At 41.9% G+C, this 15,313-nt stretch overlaps 1 protein-coding gene across 1 annotated transcript; it reads left to right on the top strand.

The window, feature by feature from the left end:
- Positions 1-79: 79 nt before the first annotated feature.
- SDR39U1 (short chain dehydrogenase/reductase family 39U member 1) lies at positions 80-7,385 on the top strand. Its single transcript, XM_007438843.4, has 6 exons — positions 80-216; positions 1,793-1,899; positions 3,502-3,584; positions 4,999-5,120; positions 6,179-6,322; positions 6,772-7,385. The coding sequence occupies exons 1-6, from the start codon at positions 201-203 to the stop codon at positions 7,185-7,187; spliced, it is 888 nt and encodes a 295-aa protein (XP_007438905.1). The 5' UTR covers positions 80-200; the 3' UTR covers positions 7,188-7,385.
- Positions 7,386-15,313: the final 7,928 nt, after the last annotated feature.

The raw sequence follows: 15,313 nt of genomic DNA, 5'->3' as shown, positions 1-15,313 counted from the left end.
AGTCCCCTCTGCTCCAACTTCTCCCGCTGCAGAGTTTCACCAGAGAGGATTAAAGCGAGAGGGACGGCCCTTTGCCCTCTCTCAATTCATCTCCGCCTGAGCGATTCCACTGGGAGGCCAGTCTGTGCCTCATTCCTCCTCGACTCTCTGGTTCGTTGGGAGAGCGGCTTCCTGCGCATGCGCCGGGACTCGCTTGAACCATGAGAGTGTTAATCGGTGAGCTTTAAGGGGCGACGAGTGCCTATTTGCAACGGGGGGAATGGCTGTTTTGCTTGCTGCGCGGTTGTTCTTTTTTTTTCTTTTTCTTTGCAAGTGCAATAAGGGTACAGTTCTTGGCTGGATTAGGGCCACTTTGAGCTGCGGTCCATACGAGAGATACGTGCAAACGGTGAACGTGAGATTTCTCTTTGAGGCATGGGGGTCGAGGAGGGTGAGCTTCACATCCGAGGAGTTGGAGAGTTTGGTCTCTCCTTCATCTTTCTCAAGCGTACCCTATTAAGGTGTTGGATGAGGACTGGGGAGACCCGCTGGGGTTAATCCAGGGTCAAGTAGGACCCCCTGAGTGACTTGGAACAGCTGCTGTCTTTTAGCCCAGCCTCCCTCCCTGGACGGGTGTGGAGGAAGGACTGCTGGGGATGCTGCCTTGAGGAAGGGTGGGATATATTATACATCTATTAAAGAGAAACGGGGGAGGGTTCTTTTCTTTGCAGAAGAAAGTCAGGAGTTTTCCACCAGTAATGCTTGTTTTGTTTTGTTTTGTTTTGTGCCTTTGAGTCAGTGTTGACTCCTGGCAACTGCCTGGATGCCCCTGCAGTTTTCTTGGGAAGTTTTTTCAGAAGTGGTTTGACACTGCCTGCTTCCTAGGGCTGAGAGAGAGGGACTGGCTGAAGGTCACCCAGCTGGCTTCATGCCTAAGGCAGGACTAGAACTCACAGTCTCCTGGTCTCTAGCCTGTTGCCTTCCTCACTATACCAAACTGATTCTCCAGTAATGCATTGTCTGCTGCCTTTTCCCTTCCTTCCTCTGTGAGAATCCAAAGCTGATAAAATTCCCATTTTCTGCTCTTCTTTCCCAGGCAGGAATCTCCTCCTATCCTGCTGCTCAGTCCATAAACAGAATCATATTGCCTGAGGCATGTGCAGGCATGACGAAGAAACCTATAGCTGGCTCTGTGACTTCAGATGTTACTGCTAGTTAGCCTCAATCACACAATCATTTTAATCTTAGGAATGCTTCCTTCAGGGAAAAATGGAAAAAAAATAAAATAAAATAAAACCGACCCCTATATAGGTATACCTCTCCCCCCCAATAGAACAGTTCCTTTCCTTTTTTGTGGATGACCCCAAATAATTTTCTCCAATTTTGCTTTGTTGGGTTTTTAAGGAAGGGAGACCCTTGTCATAAGGAAGGGAAGCTCTTTGTGTATTTTGAATGGAATATTCAGATTTTAGAAAACAGACAATCTACTTGAGGAGACAAGAGGATCGTAAGCTTTAATGAACTTAACATAGTCATCTTGATTTGAGGAGAAGGGAGTTGGGGAGGTTAGAGTGTAATTTTCAGTATTAGCCAAGGAAACTTATAAGGTGCACCTTCTCTCAGTATAACCAATCTCACAGGGTGGAGTTGTGGAGGTAAATTGAAAGGGGGTCCCTGAGTAAACCAATACAAGCTCCTGGAGGAAAGGTAGGATATAACTTTAACAAAGTATTTCTCAACAGGGTTGTGTTTGTTGTTGACAGTCTCATTAACTATTCCATCATCTCCCCGTCACTTTCTGATTCTAATTTAGGTGGGGGGACTGGATTTATTGGCCGAAACTTATGCCAGGTGCTGAAGAGCCGAGGCCATGAAGTCACCCTTATTTCTCGTCACCCTGGAAAGAACCGGTTTACCTGGGTAAGGAGCAGGGGCTTAGAACAAGCTAGAACTTGGAAGAATACGTTTAAACGTGTTTTAGTGTGGGTGGTTGCCATTTAATTTCTTTTGAATTGAGAAAGGTTTGTAAAGATGAAAGAGGAGATGGAAGAAGAAGTTACCAAAAAAATGGAAGAATCTATAGGGCAACTTACAGGAGACGTTAAGCAAATTAATGACAAAGTGGAAATTTTAGAAAGCGAAACAGAAATAATAGATGGAAAACGATTTAGACAATCTGGCATTACTGGAATTGAGAGAAAAAGCATTTTGTTTAATACTTAGAGTAGTTCCTGAGGATCCTGGAGAAGACACCAGAGAAAAGATTGTTCAAGCTTTAACAAACTTTTTGGAATGGGATGAAGATGATATGGAGGCAGAAATTGATGAAGGTTATAGAATCAACACGCAATTTGCAAAATTAAGAAATGTACCAAGGGATATTCTTGTGTACTTTGTCAGGAAGAAGACTAGAGGCCTACCACTTCTCTGCTTGCTGGAAAAAGCTTCTCCCATTGGATGCTAGGATGCAGTTACAGTAAAGCAGAATGGCTTTCTTGACTGCTGATTTGCTGTGGATGGGGATAGCAAAGTTGAATGGTGGGAAAAGCAGGAGCCATTTGTAGCTGAAATTAATACTTAATAATACAGCCTCTGAAATATTGTAGGAAGAGAGCTGAGTTAGTTTACGGTAGCAGAAATCAGAAGGAATTTAAGAACATCTCTTCAGTCTAACAAATGTTATTTAAAAGGCTTAAGTTTTTATGAACTACAGTACAACTCACTTCACTAGATGCAGTGGAGCAACTAGACTGATGTAGGATTTAAATTGGGATGCGGTGGGGGGGAAGGAGGGAAAGACAAAAAACGGTGGCCATGCAGATGACATGGACAATAGACTACATATGCCTTTATCAATTAACAATTGTAAACCAGTGGAGAGTTCCTTTAAATAATATGAGATTATCCATTTCTGCCACCTGAAAATTAGCTTAATGCAAAAAAAAATGCTTGTATGTTTTGGACACCTCAGATAATATTTAGTTAAAGTTGACCAGAGTTACCTTGATGTCCGGGATGCAATTCATGGGTAAGAATGTTAGCTTATGGTCTGCCCTATTGTTGACGTATCTGGGACTGAATTGATTGCAGTATGTTAAAGCTGCCTATTTTCTTTTTAGCTCTGTCCTGAGTTTTTTTGGAACATGGTAGAAAACTGTAGACTCTTCAAGCGTGGAGAGTTAGCTAAAATAATTATTATACAACACTAGAAAGAGAAATTACATCTCTTGTAGCAATGGTTTATTGATATGCATTTGTCAAATTCAGATTAGGGTTGTTGTTTTTTTTGGCAAAGGGACAAGACAGAAGACTTTTAGAAAATTGTTCTGTTCGTAATATAATTTTTCTAGACTTCTTACTCCTTCATTCCTTTAACAGCAATGTTGATTTGATGTTACAGTGTATTGCTAATACTGTTGAATGTACGTCAGGTTTTTCTTCTGTTAATTATGGTGATATAATAAAACGTATTTGAAAGAAAAAACAACCTGACAAGACCTGAATTTGTGTTTTCATTTCTAGGATGAACTTTCCCGCTTAGGCCTCCCTCCTTGTGAAGGAGTGGTCAACCTGGCTGGAGCAAATGTCCTCAATCCTCTTAAGAGGTAAGTCTCAATAATTTTGGACAAAGTCAGTTGCAGGACATTAATACGGTTTACTCAGATTCACCATCTGTTTCCTCAGTTATTTAGAAGTAGGGATGTTAAGCAGAATTAACAAGTAGCTTTGCAGCAAGAAGTCTTGGCCCCAGAATAATTATAGGAGGCCTAGAACTGGAGCCACAGACAGTTTTCCACGAGTCTCCTTTCAGAATGAGAGAATATGGAGGTGGGAATTTCTGAGCCCAGAAAAGAACTATATTTGATTTGACTTAATTAAAAAGTTGAGAACATTTATCATGATTTCCCTCCATATTTTAATTATTTCCCCTTCTTTCAGTTCAGCGGCTACATAGGGAGGGACTTTGCATGGCTACACTCAAGGTTTGAGGAGCCCTATTAAGCCCTGAGGCTTCATATTGTGCACCCCCTTGGTAAGGCATAAATGGGTTTGTCAGCTGAAGGTGTCTTGAAGAACTTAGCTCAGTATGGAAGGTTGGATCATGGATAAGAACATAAACAGGAAAATATGCAGAGCCTGGCTTCTGGAATTCTTTCCAGCTCCTTTACCAGCTGTGAGTATAGGAGGCACCTGTGTTCTTTGTCATGCATTCTGTCTGCGCATTTCTGCTTTCTTCCTTGACACATCTGGACATGAGTGCATCTGTACCGGGATGCACAGGGTGGACTACATATCGTCTGTCCCGGGTCACAAGACCAGGAGAAAGGGAAGTTGGTAGAATGGAGCAGTCAGCAGTATTTTGAGCTGCTGCCCAGCCGTCTCTCCCTTAGGGATGCACTAGAGATATTTGGGGCGGGGGGGGGGGTCTGTGGCGCCTGACCTGATCCAGCCATTTTCAAAATTGTTTTTCTTTTGCCAGTTACTCCCACCCCACCAAACCTGGTCCTATTCTGTTTTCTTTCCCTGCCTACGGAAATACAGAAAGGACCCAGAGTCCCATTTCATAATTTCTTTCCAATATTCCATTGGGTTGGAAAGAAAAAAAGGATCTTGCATATTGCAGGAACAGTTCAGCCCACAAGCTGAATGTCATTGCCTCTCAACCCTTATGACCTGTTAGAAGATGCACAATAGGATGTTTATGAAGCCCTCTGTAATCAGTCAGGGTATCTATAGCCGGCCTGATAGGTCATACTTTGCCGGATATAGATACCGATACTTTGCCGAGCAAAGTTTTTCTTTCTTCCTGCAATTCTATGCATAGAGATCAAGCCCTTTTTTTCTGGAAGAAGCAAGTTCTTCGATGCCACGCACTGCATACAGACAGTGGCTTTGCTAGAAACACATCTTTCTGGGTGGAATACTCAGCAGACTGGTCTTAAGATTGTGAAAATAGGCAACGTTAGTGGAGGGACAGAATTATATTTGAAAGACTGATGTCTTTGGGGGCTTCTGCAGGTGGAATGATTCCTTCCGCCAGGAGGTGGTTTCCAGCCGAGTAGAGACCACAAAGTCCTTGGCAAAAGCCATCGCAGATGCTGAACACCCACCTCGTGCCTGGGTCCTTGTCACCGGCGTAGGTATTAACCTCAGAGCTGTAGTCTAACTTTGCTGTCCATTTGACTGTAAGTAAATAGTGAGTGTAAGTAGTAGGAAAAGAGTTTGGGGAACTGAATACCATCCCTCAGCCTTGATGGGAACTTCTTTTGAAACAATTTGTGTATTTCCACCTTTGAGCAGCCTTTGATTTTGCTTACATAGCCACGGGCAAAATTATGCATCTTCATAAGGAGTCTTAGAACCATTGGTCTTACTGCTGTGATTCTATAGAATGTTCATAAACATTCTGACTAGTCAGAGTGAAGGTTCTGGTGGAAGATTATTGCTGAGCAGCCTTAATATATTAGGGTTTGCTTTAAATGGATGATTTTTTTTCCTTGGGGTTTAGGGCTAATCAGGGATTGTTCTAGCTTGTAAAGGCATGGCAGCTGAGAGTGAAGAGTGCCAGTAATGTAGAAAAGCCACAACTTTGCTAAAGTGATTTGAAGGGGGAGTAGGTGATGGCTTAGTGAATTCAGACATTGTGGTTTAAACCATGATTTGGGTTATAAGGTGTTCAAAACCAACAGTGGTTTGTTCAATAAAATGTGATTAAGCAAACAAGTATCAGTGTGTGAGCTACAGCAGAGGAATTAAAAGAAGAGTAAATAGAATAGGGGTACCTATGGCCCTACAGTTGTTCATGAACTTTGTCCCATATTCTGCACTAAGGGCCATCCACGTTGGAGCTGCTATAAACTGTAGTCCACCAACATCTGGAAGGCTAAAGGTTCCCAATCCCTGATTTAAAAAATAATATATTGGAGAAACAGAAATCTAAAGGAAAGGTATGAAACTAATTGAATGGTAATCAAACCAAGATGAATTTTGGAAAACCTCAAAAAAAGCTAAATGTGATATATTCGAGCTAACTGAATAGTAATTTCTATAGCTTTTTAGTGGAAAGTATTTCTCAAAAAAAATTGGTAGATATATTCTAAGGTTCAGATCTAAAAGACGGGTAGTTGTCATAACAGCTATAAAAATATTTGCATGGAGTACAGTTCCATAATAAATCAGTGTCTGATATCCCTTCCAGGATATTACCGGCCTAGCCACACCACCAAATACACTGAAGAAAGTCCAGGTGGAGACTTTGATTTCTTCTCTCGCTTGGTGACCTCTTGGGAGGAAGCAGCTAAACTTCCTGGTGGTACCACTCGCCAAGTGGTAGTGAGATCTGGTAAGGCAGGATGTGGAATGTGGGAACATTTATTTGTAGACTGCAGGTTCCAAACTTCTGCTTTAAAGAAACTTGTTGTAGACTACATGGAAACTAGGAAGCTTCTGATTCCAATCTCACTTGGTGAACACCTCATTCTTGTGGCTTTCAGTTACAAATGATCTTGGCTTTGTTTCCTCTAATTGAGGAATAATACCAAGCACACATCTTTCCAGTTATCACAAAAGTAACTGGAATAATGTATGGCTGGAGTCACATACATGTTAAGCCATAATGTAGTTTGTTTGGGGTGTATCATGTCACTGAACCCATGTTTTCCAGTTTGGTGTGTTATACAGACCTGTTCCATTGTGGCTTTTTCAGAGGACCGTCCCTTAGGCCAGTGTGTAAGGGAAGCCTATGTGAAATACACTTTATAACTATGTAACTATGCCTCTGTTTGCTTCAAGGTGTTGTGCTGGGCAGAGATGGTGGTGCCATTGGCCAGATGTTATGGCCTTTCCGCCTTGGACTTGGAGGTCCCATTGCTTCTGGACACCAGCCTTTTCCATGGATCCACGTGCTCGATTTGGCAGGAATTGTGACTCACATGCTGGAGCAACAGGGCCTTAGTGGTGTCTTCAATGGTGTTTCACCTTCTGCAGTTGGAACCACAAACAGGGACTTTGCCCGAGCAATGGGGTCGGCACTCAGACGACCTGCCTTCTTGCCTCTGCCGGGTTTTGTAGTGAGAACCATTTTTGGCTCTGAGCGAAGTACCATGCTGCTTGAAGGGCAGTGTGTGATCCCCAAGAGGACTCTAGAGAGTGCATATTCTTTTGTATTCCCTAGTCTTTCCTCTGCTCTCCAGGATATTTTAGCTTGACCTGAGAAGCGTAAGTCTGCATGTAACATATTTCCATTTTGTTGAATACTTGCTGGGTAGGCACGCACACTGTCTTGTAAGTACGTTGATTCATAATTACATACTTTGTCTGAGAACTGAAGGTTCAAAGTCAAGAAGTTGCTCTGTGAAAAAGAATTGGCTTGTTTCAGAAGAATAAAATCTGCCTCATGGTGGAAACAGTGCTGTGAGAAGAAGAGTAATTTACAGTGGTTCCTCCCTTGGGTGGTAGATTTGTCATTTTTTCTTCTAGCTGGTCTCCTTCCCCAAGATGTGATGATTGGATTGGCAGCAAAAATGTTATAATAGCTGTGAAACAGCACACTGGTCTTTGAACGAGAATACCAGTGGTGGATTCCTGTGTTGGGTGAACCTTTAATTTCAGGGAAGCCTCTAAAGGATCATTATGGGGACCATCCGTCCTTTTAGGAGTCAGGCTTGGTGAAAAGAGCAGGCAGAACTGGAACTAAAATTAGGAGATAAAAAGAATTCCATTTATAAAGAAAACAAAACTTTATGCTGTGTTCCCTTAAAACAGCCGAAATGAAGACAGGCTACGTGCAGTGGCCATGGAATGGTCAGTTAGAAAGGAAAGAGGGAAAAAAGGATGAAGTGGCTTTCCTGAGGGGGAACTGTCTGGAAAACTCCCCCCCCCCCATGAGTTTTATTGGCTCTGTAGGTTCTGAGTCTGATCCTTTCCCCAAGCCAAGGTGTGCTGTTGACTTAAGTTCTCTTTCACCCCAGGCTTCTTGGGCTACAGGCTAACAGTGATGAATTTGTCCAACATGAGATGCTATACTGTGGTTTTTTTGCTTTTAGCTTTGTAGGATTTTTCAGTAAACCATGGTTCAGCAAACCAAAACTCCTGGCTTGTCTCTGAGAAAAATAATGTAACATCCTTGTATGCTCAAGATCTCTTGGATATACTTACCTGGTCTGATTTATGTTAGTTCTTTGAAAGATTTTGTTAACCAGTGAAGTCTCTTTTGAGTTGGGATCAATTTCTGGTCACCTGATGGACATGTCCATGCAGTTTTCTTAGTAGTAATAAAGAAGCAGAGTGCTTTCTGAAATGGTTTTTTGATGGTCCAGCCTACATCTAAGAAGGAAGCTTCTTAGCTTCCAAATCCAGATCAAGGTCACCCAGCTGCCGCCACCTTTAGTTTAAAAAAATATAATTATTTGTAATTGGGCTGCTAAATAAGCAGGCTTTGGAGACAGTTCTCACTTGCTTTCACTTGGAGGAGGGATATGTAGTCACAGCAGAAAAGAAATCTCAGATGTAAGTGTTAAATGCTAAGTGGCAATGCAAGTCACCTATTCAATCCTAATGGTCATTGCGTGCTTCTAATAAATATTGTCAAACATCTGAAATCAAATATAATTGAAAGATCAAATTGAATGATTATGTGCTATGAAATCATTGTCAACTCTTAGCAACCACACAGACAGATTTTCTCCATGATGATCTGTCCCTAACTTGGTCCTTCAGGTCTTCCAAGGGTGCGCCCATTGCATCTCTAATTGAGTCCATCCTCCTGGCTGCTGATTGTCTTCTTCTCTTTCCTTCTGCCTTTCCCAGCTTCTTCACTTAATGTGCTTGAGTAGGATACTTGTTGGAGGAAAAGTATTCAGGCATTCAGAGATCAGAGAAGTGTTCCTAAAAGAAGCTATGTTAGGAATTAATGTGATCCTCTAAGGAAGTCTTCTTGAGCATGGGTGATTGATTTGAATAGGTGATCAACCAAACAATCTCCTTGCCTTCACAGCCTGCTCTGTTCTCTCCCAGAGAGCTTGTGAGGACCCAAAACATATAAAAGTAGCAATTGCAAGCCAGCATTTCCTTTGCTTTACTCTTAGTTCTATCTCTGTTGCTGCCATTTGGTGGGAGGGAGGTTTAGATGTGGCAACAGATCAATGGGGGAGAAAGACCAGGGAGAAAACTGGGGTAGCCAATACAACAGAAAGGGTATGGCAAGACTGGAGTTGCAGCAGGAAGCAATCCAAAGGCTAAGGCAGGCTGTTGATAGCAATGGAAAGAGTAGGTAGCCAGAGTAGGTGACCAGGGTGGGAGGGGAGAACTCTCTGCATGTGTTTGATGCTGGAAGTGTATTTTGTATGCAAGGGTTTGCTGAGCAATTTAAATTGAGGTGCGCAAACTGAGTTCCCCAAGCCCACCTTTAGGCTGCAAAAGCTTTGGGGGTGATCCCTGAAGTGGCTGGTGTGGGTCTTCCGGGCTGTGTGGCTGTGTTCTTGAAGTTTTGTTTCCTAACGTTTCGCCAGCACCTGTGACCGGCATCTTCAGAGTGCAGGAGCACAGACAGGAGCAGTTCTCTCTGTGCCCAGGAGTCATATGCCAGCCGTGAAAGCCTTCGACAATACAGATACAATACAGATCCCTGAAGTCTTTCCAAGAATTGCTACCCCATTGTATTTCTCAACACAGCAGGAGGAAATGCTGAAATAATGTCCTACGAACAACATTTAATTCATTTCACTGAACTGAAACAAAATCCTTCCACAGAGCTAGGACGAGGATGTTCTCTCCTAAACCTGCTAGAGCAGGGGAACATTTTTCTCCTCTTACAGTCATTTAGTCTTTGTGTAAAAGAATCAAAAAGAACTCAAGGTATGTTGGCTATCTTGTTCTTCGTGTTTTCTTTACACCCATTAACCTTTGCCACCATCTCTTCCTTTTCTTAACTAACAGGGTAATATTCTGTCAGGTATTTGACAAAATGGATAATAAAATCTTATAGGGCATCATTGTATGGTGGGAAGAATCATTGAATACAGGGAGATTTCTAGACAAATACCTATATGGTTGAATTGTTCGATTTCAAAGTGTCCGATTTTTATTTTTCGGTATGCTTCTGTCCCACAATTGACGAAATTAGTACTAAACTTTGAAGAATCAAACTACCAAGGAGAATCAAACTGCAAAGGAGATGTAGTTAGAAGGAGCAACTGTCATACACCCCTAAAAAAAACAACACCCAAAGCAGAATAGAATACTTAAGAACAGTATTTACAAACAGTAGTGTTTTGGGAGAGAAAGTAGGAACAAAGTATATTCCTTAAAAAATGTGGTTTCTATATTTCTTCACTGCCAGGGGAAGATAAATAGTGTGACACAAGAAGAGGACTTGGTAAACAGAGTGAATTTAACGAGGATAGGTGCCATGAGACCCATGCATTTGCAAATGGTCTTTGTTTCCTTATTTATAAAAGAGTGAAACCATAAAACAAAACAATAATTTCAGCTAACACTTTGATGGCTCTGTGTTAATTGTAATTAACAGCTCTCCACAAGATTGCTGTTTTGACCAACATCTAGAAAGCCAGATCAGGGCAAGTCAGACTTCCTGTGGATGGCTATTCCACAAAACAGGGTTGTGAAGCATTTCCGAGCCTCAGCCCTTCTAATTTCCATACTATACAATACATTAATAAAATAAAGTTCTATTTCTGACTCTGAGAGTACACAAAATGCAACTTGCAGGTTGCGGTGTTGCTTACAAACAGCTCTTGGGGGACCAACATGGGCTAGCAGTTAGGATGCTGGACTATGACTTTGTGGCTTAGGTTCAAGTCCACATGCCTAAGGAAGCTCATCATCTCTCAGGGTTGAGAGGATAAAATTGGAGGACTACGAAGGTGGCCACTCTGAGACCCTAAAGGAAAGATGGGACAGAAATCTGGGCAAAAAATGTAAAGACCTCCAGGACTGAATTTGCAAAATACATAGGGGCTGATGAAATTTATTGTAAGATAAATGGAAGGCATTTTACTCTCTTGAGCTTCCTTTTATCTGCAAGTGTGCCAGGACTGGACTGTCCTTCTCCCTTTGCCAAAATAGCTTCTGGGGCTTTGTCCTAGCCCAGAAATGAATCACTGCTTAGATATTTTGTTGGCTGGCTTATTTGGTATGTATTATTCTTCACCAGTATTTTTTTAGTGCCCAGCTCGAATTGGTTTCTTCTCAAGTTCTAAAAGCAAAATAACATCAACCTAAACAAATTTAATTCAGTTAGGAATTTAGAAGCACCCCAGTCATCCAAAGAACCAAACACAATGAATCCCCCAATTCCTGTTCAAATAATGTCGTCTTAAGAGCCATGGAAGGACTAACAGGGAAAGTGCCAAGATCTCCCTCCGTGGACAATGGGAATGTTGTCCCAGGAACTGGGAGGGGGGTGGTGGTTCTAGCCTGACATGCAATTTTGCCCAATAAACACACCAGGGTGGAAATAATAAAGTATATATTCTGCGCAGAATAAGGTGGCTGGGAATAATTTCCAGACCAGGCACACACATTTGTCAATCCACACAACTTTTACACATTCTTGAAACAAAGAACTACATGATCATTGGCAGATGGTAATTATTCACACCCTTGAGTGGACAAAACACTCCCAAAAGGTGGGCACTACTGCTCAAAAGTGGGCGCTTGTTGTTGCTAAGGGAAATATGAGTAGGTGGTTTCTAATCTTTCTCCTTGTTAGCGCAAGTGAGCAAACTGGTTGCTCCTGTGGGGAGGTATCACTGTACTGGCCCTTCTCAGCTCTAATTGATAAGAAATGGTATATTCAAAGAGAAAATAATTTGGAGGGTTTGCAACTTCATTATCTGTTCTGTTCCCATCAGCTAGTGAAGGTCTGTGAAGGTCAATTCTGGGCCATACATGTTGATGCTGCCTTCTTCAAATTAACCCTAAAATCACCATTCCACCAGGAAGAATCGCCTTTGGGCCCAGGTCCCATTGAATTCTCATGGGAACAGGACCCTCAGTGTCCCTCTGGGCAAGTGCTCGTGGGCAGAACGGATCCTCTGGAGAGTTAGAGGTCAAAACCAGCACTTGAATCACACATGGAAGCAGTTGGCAGCCAATGCAATGACTGCAGAACAGGTTTTACACTGGCATAGCGGTTCTAACTCCTTAGCGTCTTTTCCATGGCCTTCTGTACCATCTTATAGATATATAGATATACTGTATAAGAATTTTTATATAAGAGTAAAATCTAATACAAAATAAATTTAAAAGAGTAAAAAGTGCAAGGAAACAGAAAGAAAAGAGAGAAGAAAGAATATAATAAAGAAAGAGAAAAGAAATATATAAAGTGACTTCCAACCTTCATCACAACAAATATAAACAAATTTCACACCCTCTAAGGTTACAAACATTTATTTCTTTACCCCATAGCCCATCTCTTATCTATAAAGAAATCTATAAACATCATCTTTTCAGTCCTAGTGTCAGCAGAAAGTCTGTAAAGTGTTGCCAAAGTAAAAACAATGTTTCAACTTTGATCAGATAAGCCAACTTTATATTCCTTCCTTTTAATTCTAACAAGTCTTAATCTTTAGTTCATTCAAATATTGTAGGATTTGATTTCTCTTCATTTCTTCTTTGTCCCATTGCATAGAGTTCTTAGAGGCTATAAAAAGCCTCTTTTGTAAATCCAATAGGAAAAAATTATCCAGGTCACTCTCTTGGTTTGTCATTTGTATTTCCCTTTTAAATATTTACATCTCAGCCAGTTTCTTTTGTAGATCCAGTGAAACATCCTTTTCTAAGTCATTCTCTTGGCCTGTCAGTTGTAAATCCACTTTCAGTACCAAATCTGTCTTGTCAGATAAAGTTTGTTCTACATCATAACATCTTTTGGACAGAGTCTATCCATAAAAGCAGACATCATTACTGACATTGTTGATATTGTGGCTACTATTTTCTGATTCCATTTTTCAAAAGTCTCCTTCGGTATTTTTATTGTTATAACATTTGCATCATTTTACAGGCCTGTATATCTTTCCTCTACCTAAAATCTTTAGTCCTCTCTAGTGTCCAGTTTTTGAAATCATGAAATTGCTTATCTTTGTTATGTCTTGTAAAAACCAAAATAGGATCTATTTCCCACGAGAAGCTGTTTGTACTTTATAATTAATTCCAAAATCTTACTGTAAAAGTCTCAATATTCCAATTTTATCTGGACCCTTAGTCCATTTATAACTTTCTAAGACTAAAAACTTTATTTAGCCTTTTGCTGTTTATTTCAAAGTCTTTACATTCTTAAGCTGATGATTAAAATTTTCTTCTGTTCAGGATTGAAAGGAGACTTGCCTGGCATTTTCAAACTTATTGTTCGGAAGGTCTCTAATAGCTTAGAAGTAATAAATAAGCAATTTCTGAAAGTGATTAGAAAGTGAGGTTTGCAAATTTAGTGTCCTTTAAAAGTCTCTGTCACGTTTGCAAGCAAGATGGCTAATTCTGTTGTCTCCTGGTGCTCAAACTCGTGCAAAACCACTGTCCTGTGGTCTCCTCATAGGGAGCAGCTCTCTGGAGCACATTTAGGCAATCTTCCAACTTCTCCGGAGAGGTTCCAAGGAACCGGTCTACTCATCAGTTCCTTGGCCTTTGCTGTGGTCATTGGCTCCGCTTTCACAGATCCCATCTTCAATTTGCCATACCTCCCCTGGAAGCCCCTCTTCTGAGTTGTTTTCAAGGCAGCCCCAGGGGGACTGTGTCCAAGTCATCTAAATGCACACTAGTAAAGGGGTGCATTGCTGTCACCAAGACATCCCAGTCCAGGTAGGGCTGAACTGGTGCCCCACAATGCTATGGGATCACATCCAATGTAATATGTCTCAGGCCTTCGGTCTTGGCTGAAAAGCCACCCCAGTGTTGGAGAATAGTTTTTTGTTTTCCAGGTGCCCCCTTGATTTCAGTGGAGTGGTGGAATTCAAGGCTCAAACTTAAAAGGTATTTCTAATCAACAGTATTCACTGTGCCACAATGGCATTAGATCATCGGAAAGGTTTCCTTTAATCTTAAAGGAAAAAATCTGAAAGGTATGGTGCTGAATGCTTTAAAGACTCTTGGTAGGGTTATTGATTCCTTGCCTATCTCTCTTGCCTAATTTTGCAGCCTGAAATTTCCCCAGATTGCTCTAGGACTGTAGGGCAAAAGCATCTTTTTGGGAAGGAGAAAGATGAACACATCAAAACAGTCCTGCTCTTGCAGACTTCTCAAACGCTGGTGCTTTTTTTTGAACCCCAGTTGCTAATTTTTGAAACAAAATCCCCATTTCTAACCTTCGAGTATTATTACTCATGTACCAAAATAGTAAAACATCTCTGTCGGTGGGAGGCATTAATAAGCTGGCGGGGGGGGGAGGGAGGTTTGCAGAAGTAAAGAGGGGTTTGAAGGGGGAGCAGAAGTTTAGGGGGGAACCCCCAAATGACACAGAGCAAACTGAAGGTGGCCAGAGACAATGAAGAATGGAAAGGAGGGTGGGTGGGAAATTCAATGCAACACTCTGGATTAGGGCATGGTTGATTGGAACCGTGAGTGGGACATTTTGCACTGCAACCTTTTCCTGTAGGAGCCAGCATCCTTTCTGATTCTTGGGGATTTTTGCTTTTTCGGGGGGTTTCTCAGGGCGTCAGGGCAAGGCCGTGACGTGATGGAGGCAGGAGGGGGCTGAAGTCTTCAGCCCTCTCAGCTTGGGTTTGGTCTGGTGGAGTGTAATTATTTTAGCTGTCTGCCAGTTAAAACTTCCCATTATGCCCTCAACTCACTTCGCTCCAGGGCACTGCAGAAAATGTTTAATGGTTTGCAGACAGGAAGCTGAGGCCAGGCTGAGCCCATTTCCTGCCATGGGGTGTTGGCAACAGCCTGAGGATCTTGGAGACTTGGCCCTGGAGAGTGCTGTGAGGGCACTCTGTGCATGATCAGGCACGCTTTGGCAGGCCTGAGGTCCTTTTTGAAGTTATTTTTAATTCACTCTTTCAAATGCAGAGACACAAGCCAAACAGAACTGAACTACTCACAGGGACAATCTAGCATGCACACAATATATTCGCACATTCGAGTGCTTGCGTGTCTTAATCCTATACACACACAACATATGTGTAGGTGTGTGTATTCCACATGCAGACTTCGTTCACACAGTTTTATCTAGTGACTGAATTCATCCTTTTTCCAGAGTTGCAGAGTAATTGAAACCCAAGCGATATGAAGGGGTTGGCTTTGCACGACATAACTCACCCTCTTCCAGAAAAGCTCTTTAAAATCAACGTTTGCACGTCGTGCGAGTGCATCAGCTAAT

This window comes from Python bivittatus, unplaced genomic scaffold (assembly GCF_059951505.1).
Source record: "Python bivittatus isolate LINGU-HERP-01145 unplaced genomic scaffold, Pbiv_v1 ctg000430_np1212, whole genome shotgun sequence".
NCBI classification, from domain to species: Eukaryota; Metazoa; Chordata; class Lepidosauria; order Squamata; family Pythonidae; genus Python; species Python bivittatus.
Note: the sequence above shows the minus strand (reverse complement) of the source record. Positions and strands in the feature narration are given on the sequence as shown.